The sequence below is a fragment of the Scyliorhinus canicula genome, chromosome 2 (assembly GCF_902713615.1).
Source record: "Scyliorhinus canicula chromosome 2, sScyCan1.1, whole genome shotgun sequence".
NCBI classification, from domain to species: Eukaryota; Metazoa; Chordata; class Chondrichthyes; order Carcharhiniformes; family Scyliorhinidae; genus Scyliorhinus; species Scyliorhinus canicula.
This window is the reverse complement of record NC_052147.1, coordinates 228,012,039-228,026,026: the sequence shown is the minus strand read 5'-3', so window position 1 is coordinate 228,026,026 and position 13,988 is coordinate 228,012,039. Positions and strand designations below refer to the sequence as shown.

Sequence of the window (13,988 nt, the reverse complement as noted above, 5' to 3'; positions counted from 1 at the left end):
CCCCAGAACCTCCTCCTCCCTCGGTGAGCCTGGTGGCCCCCGGGCCTCACTGTGGGACGGAGGTGCGATTGGGGAGGTGCCCCGTCGCCCCACCGACACCTGGCGCTGCCAGTCCTGGAGGCCTGCAACGGTATCGACCAGGGTCCGAATATTCGCAGAGACGGAGTCCAGGGAGTGAGACTTTCTCGCCAGGGACTGTGCAACCTCAACCTGTGAGTGCGCGACGCTATCCAGCACGTGCATCAGGCGGACTGACGCCATGGCCCGGTGAGACTCGGCCAGGGCCCATAGCGCGCCGGCACTGTCGTTTTGGCTCTGGCGCATTGCTGCCTGTGAGAGGGCAACCCTGTCCAGGGCCATGGATGACGCGAGCACATTAAGCCCAACGCCTTGCAGAACCTGACCCATGGCCAATACCGTTTCACCCATTGCCTCGACTGCGGACGCCACCCGTGCGGTGTCGGCCTGGGTGGCTGCGATGAGCGGCACCACTCCCTGCTTCTGGATGCAGATGGACTCCTCCAACTGCGTCTGCAGCTGCTGGATGATGGCCCTCATCCCGTCATTGTGTCCCTGGGTTTCAAAATGCATCGGCTGTCCGGGTGGGTCAAGTAAATACAGGAACCCGGGAAACGTCTGGGCGGCAGCTGGATGCTGGGCCTGGGCTGCTCCGAACTCCACTTGTTGTCCTGGCTCGGCTGTGTGGTGCACACCAGACTGTGACCCAGGAGCCTCATCACTTAATTGCCCAACCGAGGTGAGTGTCTCTGGGATGGTGGATGGTGTGGGAGACAGCAGTGCCGCAAGCTCCAGGTCCTCGTCCGATCAGTACGTCCGTTGTGTCCTGGTCCCACTCATGGCCCGGCGCAGGGCGCACGTGGCCCATGTACAGTTCAGCAGCGGGTGAGTCTGTTGACTGCGTCACCGTCCTCTGTGCGTCTGGGTCCACAGACCCCATCCTGTCGTGTCTCGCGGCCCGACCTTCGGGCAACGCACAGCCATGATAGTCGTCGCTGTCCGTCCTCTGTATGTCCCCCTCCAGAGTCCCGGATTTGGAGGATGGCCCTCCTGGCTGACCTCTGACACCCTCTGGCGTGCGACCCTAGGTGCGGGTGTTGTTGCGGATTGTCAGCTCTGTGTGGCACAAGACGGCCCTGGATGTTCGTTGGCTGGCCCTGGCAAACTGAATGATACTGGGTTAGTTAGACATGCTCGGCTGTAGGGTGGTCCAGTGGGCAGAGTGTGAGGGGAGAGAGGATGGGTGGTCCAGTGGGCAGAGTGTGAGGGGAAAGAGGATGGGTGGTCCAGTGGGCAGAGTGTGAGGGGAGAGTGGATGGGTGATCCAGTGGGGAGAGTGTGAGGGGAGGGAGGATGGGTGGTCCAGTGGGCAGAGTGTGAGGGGAGAGAGGATGGGTGGTCCAGTGGGCAGAGTGTGAGGGGAGAGAGGATGGGTGGTCCAGTGGGCAGAGTGTGAGGGGAGAGAGGATGGGTGGTCCAGTGGGCAGAATGTGAGGGGAGAGAGGATGGGTGGTCCAGTGGGCAGAGTGTGAGGGGAGAGAGGATGGGCTGGGGGGGGGGGGGGGGGGGGGGGGGGACATGCAGGATTGTCTCACTTGCTTCTGCGCCTCCAACCTCGCATTGCGCGACCTCCCGGGTGGCGGATCCCCAGCGAGGTCCAGTGCCCTCTGCTCAAACACTGTTAGGGGGTGCAGCACGGGCGAACCCCCTCCGGTTCTATTACGCTCCCGGCTGTTGTGCGCAGTCTTGTCCTGTTGGGGGGGGGGGGGCATGGATAGAGCATCACAATTAGGCGGCGTTCAGGGCATTCAGATATAGGCTACATTAATGCTGGGTGGGGGGAAAGTTGGTTGTAACCCGGGGGCACCCTCGTGGCACTTACCCTAGCAGCCCTGGTGAGGTCGTGGACCTTCTTGCGACACTGCTCCCCAGACTGAGGGGTCTGCCCCACAGCACTGACTGCCGTGCCCACCTCACGCCAGGCCCGTCGTACAGCGCTAGAAGGGTGGTGATGCCCTCGTCTTGGGCAGAGGATGCCCCTGCGCTGATCCACCTCATCGAGGTGGGTCTCCAGGTCCGTATCACGGAACCTTGGGGCGGCTCTCCGTGGCTCCGTCATTTTCCTCCTTCTTCTGCTGCGGGTCTCCGTGCGCGGATCGCACCTTTTAAGATGCGGCGCAGCGTCATTCGGGCGTCGCGCGCTGACGACGCGCATTTCACGCCATGCCCCCTGTGTTCCGCGCGACCCCGATGCTAGCCCATTTCCGGGGCCAGAATCGGTCGCGATCGTGGCCGTTTCGCGCTGTTGTGAAACTCTACGGAGTTCACGACGGCGAGATCGCTCCGGCGCGGCATCGGAGAATCGCGCCCAAAGGTTCCCCTCTGGCACAGATGAATTAATGCAATACATGGTTTGTTTAAACACAGGTATCATTCTGAGTTCAGACTGCTTTAGCCATTCCTTTAAACTAATTTTAAGCAAACATCTAATTATATTGTGAGCTGTGAAGACACATACAGGTGTTTCACCTCATGGAACTTGGTCATAAAACAATAAAACAATGTTTTTTCTTCACAAATGACTCCTGTTCACCAATTACTTTGACTATTAATTGTTCAACAGAAATTCAAAAGGAACTTTTTAAAAATGGTGAAGGAATAAATTCCACAGAAGTTACATATTCAAAAAAAATAGTAGAATTACCAAACTTTTACAATGGGGTTAGGAAGACATTTAGGCCAGCCCAAATCATTCGAACGGAAGATTGCACATGACATAGGGAGCTGCATTACTAATCACGATGATTGGAAAATTGCTTCTTTATTCACTTTGAATTTAACATTACAAGTTGAAGATTCCAGGTTAGGAGAAAGGTTAATCATTGTTCCTGTCCATGTATTAAAGAATGGTATGTTAAAGTTGTGTTTCTTCACTATTGGGCCAAATCTTCTGGGAGTGGCAATCAATATCAGATTGCCTCTCCACTCCTGTTTGCTTAACCTTGCACTGGAGTACTACATTTGCCGCTCAGATTTCTGAACTGGCCCTTCTCAGAAAAATGGAGTGCAGAGCCCTTCTTCATAATGTAGGAGGGTTGGGGGGAATCAATCCACACCCCATTTTTCCAGCATTAATCATCATAATCTGGGAAATTTAGATGTCCCCAGACTACTTTGACAAGCTATGAAAGAAGGTAAATATATAAGGTAAGTGGGTGAGAGGGTAAGGTGGCAGGTGGGTGGGTGAAGGGGTAGGGTTGGTCAAACAGGTGAGGGTAGGCGGTGGGGTGGTGGTCGGTAAGTAATTTGGGGTTGAGAGGATAGTTGGGGGGTAATCAGAGAGTTGAGGGTTGTGGGAGTGTTGTGGGGTATTTGGTTGGTCGGGGGTAGTCGGGAGATATCGGGAATCTGAGCCAGTCAGGTGTTGGAAGAGTTAGACGGTGTTAGAATCATAGAATCAAGGCAGCACGGGTGCACAGTTGTTAGCATTGCTGCCGCACGGCTTTGAGGTCCCAGGTTCGATCCCGGCTCTGGGTAACTGTCCGTGTAGAGTTTGCACATTCTCCACATGTTCACGTGGGTTTCGTCCCCACAACCCAAAAATGAGCAGGATAGGTGGATTGGTCTTGCTAAATTGCCCTTTATTGGAAAAAATGAATTGGGTACACTAAATTTATTTAAAAAAAATTATATCATAGCAGCATAGAACCCCTACAGTGCAAAAGGAGGCCATTTGGCCCATCGCGTCTGTATCGACACTGCGAAAGAGCACCCTAAGCCCAATCCCCCGTAACCCCACCTTGTCTCTTAGACACAAAGGAGAGATTTTAGCATGGCCAATCCACTGAACACCTTTGGACTGTGGGAGGAAACCGGAGTACCCAGAAGAAACCCACGCAGACATGGGGAGAATGTGCAGACTCCACACAGACAGTAACCCGAGGTCGGAATCAAACCTGGGTCCCCTGGAGCTGTGAGGCAGCAGTGCAAACCACTTTGCCACCGTGCCACCCCAAACCAATATTCCACACAGTTCAAAACCTGAGGCAAATGAATGTGGATATGTAAATGAGTGCAATGTTTTGTTCTTAATATTGGAACCTCCCTTGTAAAATTTAATTCTAACATTTCATCTTTTTTTTTTCAGTCGGTCCTGAAAGCATATTAGCCGAGAGGCATTTAGTAATTATGCTAACAACCATTCTACTTGTACTTCCATTGTCCCTGTGCCGCAACATTGTTAATTTCGGAAAGGTGATTATATTTTTAATCTTAATTAATTATTGAATGCTAAAGTTCAAAGGATTTTGATGTAAACAATCTGTTCATCACAGTAATCGTGGGCAGCATCGTAGCATTGTGGATAGCACAATTGCTTCACAACTCCAGGGTCCCAGGTTTGATTCCCGGCTTGGGTCACTATCTGTGCGGAGTCTGCACATTCTCCCTGTGTGTGCGTGGGTTTCCTCCGGGTGCTCCGGTTTCCTCCCACAGTCCAAAGATGTGCAGGTTAGGTGGATTGGCCATGATAAATTGCCCTTAGTGTCCAAAATTGCCTTTAGTGTTGGGTGGGGTTACTGGGTTATGGAGATAGGGTGGAGGTGTTGACCTTGGGTAGGGTGCCCTTTCCAAGAGCCGGTGCAGACCCGATGGGCCGAATGGCCTCCTTCTGCACTGTAAATTCTATGATAATCTGTAATTTAATGAAAAGAAAACCCGGAGCCTCAATTTTTGATACCAATGCACTATTATATGTTATGACCTTCTGATGACTTGAGAGCCCCATTCCCATGTGGGTACAGCCATTTTGTAACAAATATTTTACCTGATCACTGCTGATGTTATGATCCAGTTTATGTGCCAATTTGAAGGTAAACACAGCTTACTGACATGGTGGCATTGTCAGAACACCTCTCATCAAAGGAAATTGGTGAGTTTATGTGATACATACCACATGGATATTCATCTCTACTTAGTGTATTATGACATGGTAAATACAGTATCATGGCATAGTAACAATGGAAACTATGGCAGCCCTGCATTGGATACTGAAGCAATGGTGTTTAGGTAAGAGCAAGGCAGTCAATTCATTTGACCATTGGTGTCAGAACCTATTCTAACTTTTCCTGCTTCCTTGTTGACAGTTCCATCTGGGACCTTCTCAAGGACAATTAAGGATGGGCAATGAATGCTGGCCTAGCCAGCGAAGCGCACATCCATAGAGTGAGTTTAAAAAATAGACTAATCCTCTTTGTGAATTCAGAGACACAGCAGGTGATGGGACACACCGTTCAACAAAAGACAAATTTATTGAACCTGCTGCAAGGGAGATAGCGAATTACTGCACCATTATCTTATCACCGTTACATATTGCTGGTGAATCAAACCTCTTTCTGTCCAGAGACCATCTCATCGTTGCCTTTGAAGGCTGGGACATGGAGAACCTTGATGTTGAGTTCAGGAAATTAGATTCTTGCTGGCTAGATCTCGATTCCTGATTTTCCATGCACATTACCTCATTTCAATAACATTTAATAAATGTACATCTCATTATAGTACTTCCCTGCAATTTGTTCCCCCCACATTGAATATACATACCTTGCAGGCATGATGTCACATCAGCGAGGTTCACAACAGGTTTTAAAAAACTTGAAGCAGTCGAGGGGAACCCACCAGGGGCTTAAAGGTAAGTATTGCCCTGGTGGCAGTGGCAGGTTGGCAGTACCAGGGACAGGCCCTCTGGGGAGTCCCTCTTACGTGTTGTGGGGGAGTTGCGCCCCATGCCTGTGTGGTGAATGGGATCGGGGGGGGGGGGGGGGGGGTCCTACATGTTCTCAATGGAGAGGGGGTCCTCCATGTCCCCAATGGAGGGAAGTTTATTTTATCCATAGATCGGTGCGCCCTTTACAGATGGTGCCCCAATCTCTGTGGTGCTCTATCAGGCCCATCCCACCAGAGTGATGGCAAAAACCAGTCCCCCAGATTTGTTTACACAGTGGATTAAAATCCGAAGAGAAGCTACCGCTGGGTAGCTGGAGAGCTGCACGCCAGTTTTCTTGCCTCAGCCAGCACTCTATGCACTGAGGGGAAGATTCCACCCACTATTCAAATAAAATAATTTATTTCAGGCAAGTCAAGGATCCTGAATTAGATTCACCTGGTAATTAACTCACAGAAAAAATCATGGGCTGGATTCTCCGCTGGCGGGATTCTCCGTTGTGGTAGCAGCGCACCCACGCCTGCGGATGTCCCGAAACATTCCCGCTGCCAGTGAGGGCGCGGCACCCAGGAAAATGTGGCTGGCAGACCAGAGAATCCAGCCCCAATGTGTCTGAATTTTCCATCCATTGGGCTCGTGCACTTGGCAGGCCTGGAAGCTCAGTTGGGCCCATAACCTGATTTCACGCTGGCTGGTCACTTAACGGGCAGCCAGTGTGAAACGTGCATTGGGAAACACTCAGCGCTGCCAGGGGGGCAGGAAGAGAGTCGATGCTTCTAATGTGCTCCCTCAGGGTGACAGCCACTGCGGATCTGTCTCAGGGAGCTGCAGACCTGTGAAAAATAAATTGCGATGGAAACCTATGCAAATAATGTCTAGGCAGCACATTTAAACACAAACCTCCATCCCCAGGCACCTTTTTATATTTTATTTCGGCCCAGATATTTCCCGCCGGGATTAAAACATAAAGGCTGCCTGGCCAATTGGCCCGCCCGATAACCATGAAATCAGATGGGCCTGATAAAATTGCATTCAATTGACCCCTTAATAGGCGGCGTTAGCCTGCTTGATTGTCGACGGGAGTGTTTCCAACTCTTCTGCATGCCCTCCCAACCAAAACATTGAAGTGGAAATGTGCACGTGACTTCAAGCACTTCCAGGCGCACGCCCGCCTGAGCAACATGAAATTCTGACCTTGGTGTACTGAAATGAATCAGTCTCCAGAGAATTCAGCAGATTGTAAGACACAATGCTGTCAGTTTTTCCCCATCTCCGCCCCCACGCAGAGCGCGATTGTGGCGCGGAGGCACAGAGAATCCCAGCCATTATTTTACGCCGCACCGTGCTCACAAATTTCAAGCTTTAGACCAGGTTCACCCCTCCAGGGAAATTTGTGATAGGATAAGGGTTAAACTTTGGATTTAAAATCCTCTTCTGGTGCTAATTGGCTAATGAATATTAGTTTAATAGTTTGACGGAAGATTTTGAACAAATGGAAACTCACTTTCTCTGTACTTTGTTTTCTTTCTAGGTGTCATTTTCCTCTCTTGTGTTAACCATTGCCATATTGGTGATAGTTGTGATCAGAGTTGTAACCCTTGGACCACACATGTAAGTATTCTCACTTTAACATGCCAATCCTAAATAAAAGCTACAATACTGCAGTGGAAAAGTTGTTGTTCAAGGTTTAATGTGTTTGAATTAAGTCCTGATTCTATCGATGGTATTTATTCACAAGGGGCAAATGTTTAGACTTATCTAAATTGAATTTGATTCAACACCATTAGCCTCTCCTGTAAGTGGATGCCATCCCTCTTATGATCAGGTGTCTACTGTTTTACTGCCCAATGCTATTCCTCTAATAAATAGCATGACACAAAGTTTTAATTGGATACTGTAATCCCCAATGTGCAATGAGTCAGAAAGTGGACTACTTCACAAATGTTAGTCAACAGGTGGATTTATTTTATCAACAGTAAATGAAAGAACAAAGTAGTGATTCACAGTGAATCACACCATATTTTACAATGATTGTTGTAGCATTGAAGATTATCAAACATGTTACATTCCCTGTTAGTGGACTAAGACTAATGTCTCAGAGCAGTAACCCCCTTCAACCTGATTGATACTACATAAAGGGCAACACTGTTACCCACCATTGTGTCTCAGCCATATTGGTTCTTCCCTCCCGACGCAGATTGTGTGCTTGTGTGTTCTTTGTTTGTTTCTTTCTTAGTTATGCAGGAAGCCAATATCTTGAAATACCAATGAGCTCGCCACATCTTGCAGGTTCCGGGGTTTAGGTGTTTTAGTAAGCTCAGAGAAGGGGGCAAAAGAGGGGGAGGTGTGGCGCTGCTAGTCAAGGACAGTATTACGGTGGCGGAAAGGATGCTAGATGGGGACTCTTCTTCTGAGGTAGTATGGGCTGAGGTTAGAAACAGGAAAGGAGAGGTCACCCTGTTGGGAGTTTTCTATAGGCCACCTAATAGTTCTAGGGATGTAGAGGAAAGGATGGCGAAGATGATTCTGGAAAAGAGCGAAAGTAACAGGGTAGTTGTTATGGGAGACTTTAACTTTCCAAATATTGACTGGAAAAGATATAGTTCGAGTACATTAGATGGGTCGTTCTTTGTACAATGTGTGCAGGAGGGTTTCCTGACACAATATGTTGACAGGCCAACAAGAGGCGAGGCCACATTGGATTTGGTTTTGGGTAATGAACCAGGCCAGGTGTTAGATCTGGAGGTAGGTGAGCACTTTGGAAACAGTGACCATAATTCGGTGACCTTTACGTTAGTGATGGAAAGGGATAAGTATACCCCGCAGGGCAAGAGTTATAGCTGGGGGAAGGGCAATTATGATGCCATTAGACATGACTTAGGATGTGTTGGTTGGAGAAGTAGGCTGCAAGGGTTGGGCACACTGGATATGTGGAGCTTGTTCAAGGAACAGCTATTGCATGTTCTTGATAAGTACGTACCAGTCAGGCAGGGAGGAAGGGGTCGAGCGAGGGAACCGTGGTTTACCAAAGAAGTGGAATCTCTTGTTAAGAGGAAAAAGGAGGCCAATGTGAAGATGAGGCATGAAGTTTTAGTTGGGGCGCTTGATAGTTACAAGGAAGCGAGGAAGGATCTAAAGAGAGAGCTGAGACGAGCAAGGAGGGGACATGAGAAGTCTTTGGCAGGTAGGATCAAGGAAAACCCAAAAGCTTTCTATAGGTATGTCAGGAATAAAAGAATGACTAGGGTAAGAGTAGGGCCAGTCAAGGACAGTGGTGGGAAGTTGTGTGTGGAGGCTGAGGAGATAAGCGAGATACTAAATGAATACTTTTCGTCAGTATTCACTCAAGAAAAAGATAATATTGTGGAGGAGAATGCTGAGACCCAGGCTATTAGAATAGATGGCATTGAGGTGCGTAGGGAAGAAGTGTTGGCAATTCTGGACAAGGTGAAAATAGATAAGTCCCCGGGGCCGGATGGGATTTATCCTAGGATTCTCTGGGAAGCCAGGGAAGAGATTGCTGAGCCTTTGGCTTTGATTTTTAGGTCATCATTGGCTACAGGAATAGTGCCAGAGGACTGGAGGATAGCAAATGTGGTCCCTTTGTTCAAGAAGGGGAGTAGAGATAACCCCGGTAACTATAGGCCGGTGAGCCTAACGTCTGTGGTGGGTAGGGTCTTGGAGAGGATTATAAAAGATACGATTTATAATCATCTAGATAGGAATAATATGATTAGGGATAGTCAGCATGGTTTTGTGAAGGGTAGGTCATGCCTCACAAACCTTATCGAGTTCTTTGAGAAGGTGACTGAACAGGTAGACGAGGGTAGAGCAGTTGATGTGGTGTATATGGATTTCAGTAAAGCGTTTGATAAGGTTCCCCACGTTCGGCTATTGCAGAAAATACGGAGGCTGGGGATTGAGGGTGATTTAGAGATGTGGATCAGAAATTGGCTAGTTGAAAGAAGACAGAGAGTGGTAGTTGATGGGAAATGTTCAGAATGGAGTTCAGTTACGAGTGGCGTACCACAAGGATCTGTTCTGGGGCCGTTGCTGTTTGTCATTTTTATAAATGACCTAGAGGAGGGCGCAGAAGGATGGGTGAGTAAATTTGCAGACGACACTAAAGTCGGTGGAGTTGTAGACAGTGCGGAAGGATGTTGCAGGTTACAGAGGGACATAGATAAGCTGCAGACCTGGGCTGAGAGGTGGCAAATGGAGTTTAATGTGGAGAAGTGTGAGGTGATTCACTTTGGAAAGAATAACAGGAATGCGGAATATTTGGCTAATGGTAAAATTCTTGGTAGTGTGGATGAGCAGAGGGATCTCGGTGTCCATGTACATAGATCCCTGAAAGTTGCCACCCAGGTTGATAGGGTTGTGAAGAAGGCCTATGGTGTGTTGGCCTTTATTGGTAGAGGGATTGAGTTCCGGAGCCATGAGGTCATGTTGCAGTTGTACAAAACTCTAGTACGGCCGCATTTGGAGTATTGCGTACAGTTCTGGTCGCCACATTATAGGAAGGACGTGGAAGCTTTGGAACGGGTGCAGAGGAGATTTACCAGGATGTTGCCTGGTATGGAGGGAAAATCTTATGAGGAAAGGCTGATGGACTTGAGGTTGTTTTCGTTAGAGAGAAGAAGGTTAAGAGGTGACTTAATAGAGGCATACAAAATGATCAGAGGGTTAGATAGGGTGGACAGCGAGAGCCTTCTCCCGCGGATGGAGGTGGCTAGCACGAGGGGACATAGCCTTAAATTGAGGGGTAATAGATATAGGACAGAGGTCAGAGGTGGGTTTTGTACGCAAAGAGTGGTGAGGCCGTGGAATGCCCTACCTGCAACAGTAGTGAACTCGCCAACATTGAGGGCATTTAAAAATTTATTGGATAAGCATATGGATGATAAGGGCATAGTGTAGGTTAGATGGCCTTTAGTTTTTTTTCCATGTCGGTGCAACATCGAGGGCCGAAGGGCCTGTACTGCGCTGTATCGTTCTATGTTCTATGTTCTATCTGTAAATTGGCCAATTAAATTGTCTACCACCATCCTCAGTGCTAGTCTCCTGCAATAATCCCTGGTGTCCTCAAATGAATCTGGCACATTAACATAATGGGTGTGAATGCTTAAGTGATGTTCAAATGTATTTCTATTGTCTCAATTAGATGGGCTATTTAGGAGGTACCACCCAGGTAACTCGTTCATCAAGATCTAATTCATTTCTTGAACTTGGCTGCTCCATGAATTTATTCCTTTGAGATTTAAATGTAATTTAATCATCTGATTCAACAAATTTACGTTATCTTTCATATCCTCATGAAATGCTGAACCTTTGCTGTGCAATCACTATTGTCATGTTTCTAAATGTGTCAAATAATTTATGTACAGCAAGGCCCCACAAACAGCGGTAAAGCGAACCGCCAGTGAATCTGTGCTCGGTGGTGTTGGCGAAAGGATAAATTTTGATCAGGGCCCTGGGAGAATAATACCATGGCATTTTTTTCCTTACATGAACATGCAGATATAACTTCAGTTACTTTTACTGAAGATATGTTAACTCCGTCATTGAACATCTCCCAAATCTGTGCCAATCTCTCCCGGAAGTCCAAGTTTGAATCCCTCCAACAAGTTTCTGCTCCTGCCACAGTGCCAAAATAGTTCTTTTCAAAGTCATAAATGACCTCTTATGTGGCTGTGGAAGCAGTAAAATATCCCTCTTCATCTTTCTTGACCTGTCTGCACATTTGACATGTTTACAGTACTCTCCTCCAACAACTCTCCGCTGTCATCAATTGGAATTGGATGGGATTGTACTCACCTGGTTACATTCTTATCTATCTAAATGTAGCTAAATAATCACAAGCAATGGCTTCCCTTTCCACTGCCAAACTGTTACTTCCAAGGATCTAATTATCATCCATGTACTGTCCCTCAGCAGCATCAACCAAAATACAGGATTAGCTTTTACATAAACAGTGTTGACATCCAGCACTACCTCACCACCAGCACTGTCCACTTCTCCATTCTTACTAAATTGTCAGACCGCTCATCTGACATCCAGTAGTGGATGTGCAGATATTTCTTCCAATTAAATGTCAAGAGGGCCAAAGTAATTTTCTTGAATCCTGGTTACAGTTCAAAACAGATGGAAACTCAAAACAACTCAGATCTTCCAGATGTCACATGAACAAGGTTGTTGCTTTCACGTGATATTATTTGCATCGACAGGCAAGCAAAGTTCAGTACGACAATACCATAAGCTTTTGTTATGGGCCAGGGTTTAGAGAATCCCAAAATGTATCATGATGTTGACCTGACCCACAACGTTTACTAGATTGTGGTATGGGGCGCACACGGCCCACTCTACAGGTGTGGTACAGCAGAAATGGAAAAGTATTTTTTAAAGCAAAACAATGTTTATTCTCTGAACTCAAGTTAACCATTTTAAAACATACAGTGAACATCTTAGCAACCATTAATTCAAATACAACCCCCCCCAAAAAATACATCACTAAGTAATCCTTTAAGCTTTTCTTTTAACATCCATAAGACCTAAGACACCTTTTACCAGAAGCACATCAGGTTAAAGTCATGACTGTTATTAGTTTTAAATCACCAGGATTGATTTACAGTCTTTAGATTACAGAGAGAGATTCATACACCTTCTGGCTGTGACTGCAGCTATCCAGCTCTGAAAACTGAACTAAAACACACCTTGCAGCAAACAGCCTTAAACGAAAGTAAAAAGCTGACAGACAGCCCAGCTCCACCCCCTTTCTGACATCACTGCAGTAATAAACACCCATTTCTTAAAGGTACTCTCACTACAGATATTTATATACACACCCATTTATAATTTGTTCACAAATTAAAGCTTGGTATCCGACATCAGTTTCAGCCTGTGAGGGATAGAAACTGGGGACATGAGAAATACTCAAGTGGTAAAGGTAAAGGTGTTTTAAATCACCAAAGGTACTCTCACTACAGATATTTATAAACACCCATTTATAAACACTCATTTCTTAAAGGTACTCACATGGCAATAGGCAATGGCAAACATTCAAGGAGGGCATGGGTAAACTGCAACAATTGTTTATTCCTGTCAGGCACAAAACGGGAAAGGTGGCCAATTCATGGCTTACAAGGGAAATTAGAGATAGTATTAGATCCAAAGAAGGAGCATACAAATTGATGAAGAAAAACACAGGTCTGAGGATTGGGAGCAATTTGGAATTCAGCAAGAAAGGACCAAGGGATTGATTAAGAAGGGGAAAATAGAGTAAGCATACAGGGAACACAAAAACTGACTGTAAAAGTTTGTACACGTACGGGAAGAGAAAAAGATTAGTGAAGACAAATATAGGTAGCTCTATTACAGTCAGAAACAGGGCAATGTATAATGCGGGACAAAGAAATGGCTGAGCAACTAAATACATACTTTGGTTCTGTCTTCACAACTGAGGAAACCAATCAGATAGCAGACATGTTGGGGAATGCAGGGTTTAGTGAGAGGGAGGAACGGAAGGCGATCAAAATCAGGAGAGAACTGGTGTTGGGTAAATTGATGGGATTGAAGGCTATTACATCCCCAGGACCTGATTAACTCCATTCCAGAGTACTTAAGGAAGTGGCTCTAGAAATAGTGGATGCATTGGTGGCCATCTTCCAGGATTCTATAGACTCTGGAACAGTTTCTGCATATTGGAGGGTAGCAAATGCAACTCCTTGATTTAAAAAGGGAGGTAGAGAGAAAACAGGGAATTGTAGACTAGTGGCTGGATTCTCCACAGTGTTCGGCATGAGGGTGGAGAACCCAATTTCACTCCGAAATCGGGTCCGGCGCCGGTTCAGCGATTCTCCGGGATCTGTTCGCAAGTACTCCACGCGGTTAGGCGACCATTGCCAGAGGATCGCCAAGTGATCCTCTGCTCCTGACTGGCCGAGTTCCCGACGCCATGGTTCTAACCACCTATCGGCGTTCAGGAAGCTCGCACAGCGGGCTATGAGGGCGTTGGAGGAAAAGTTTGGGTTGGCGAGGGGAAACAAATTCAGGTATCTGCAGGTGCGGGACTTCCTTCGTAAACAGGTGTCAACCTTCCCGCTCCTACCGCTAAGGGAAATTCAGGACAGGGTAGTTTCCAGAGGGTGGGTAGGAGAAGGAAGCGTCTCGGACATTTATAAGGAGTTTATGGGATTGGAGGAGATGCTGACCGAGGAGCTAAAGCGCAAGTGGGAGGAGGAGCTGGGAGGTG

The 13,988-nt window shown here is 47.3% G+C and overlaps 1 protein-coding gene across 4 annotated transcripts in view; it reads left to right on the top strand.

Moving 5' to 3' along the window:
* The window catches only part of slc38a11 (solute carrier family 38 member 11), a 258,711-nt gene that overhangs the window by 181,887 nt on the left and 62,836 nt on the right, over positions 1 to 13,988 (top strand). For all 4 annotated transcript variants that reach the window (XM_038789718.1, XM_038789716.1, XM_038789717.1 and 1 more), the window contains exons 6-7: positions 4,166 to 4,272; positions 7,269 to 7,348. In XM_038789718.1, coding sequence (XP_038645646.1) covers positions 4,166 to 4,272; positions 7,269 to 7,348 — 187 coding nt within the window. The remainder of the gene's footprint in view (positions 1 to 4,165; positions 4,273 to 7,268; positions 7,349 to 13,988) is intronic.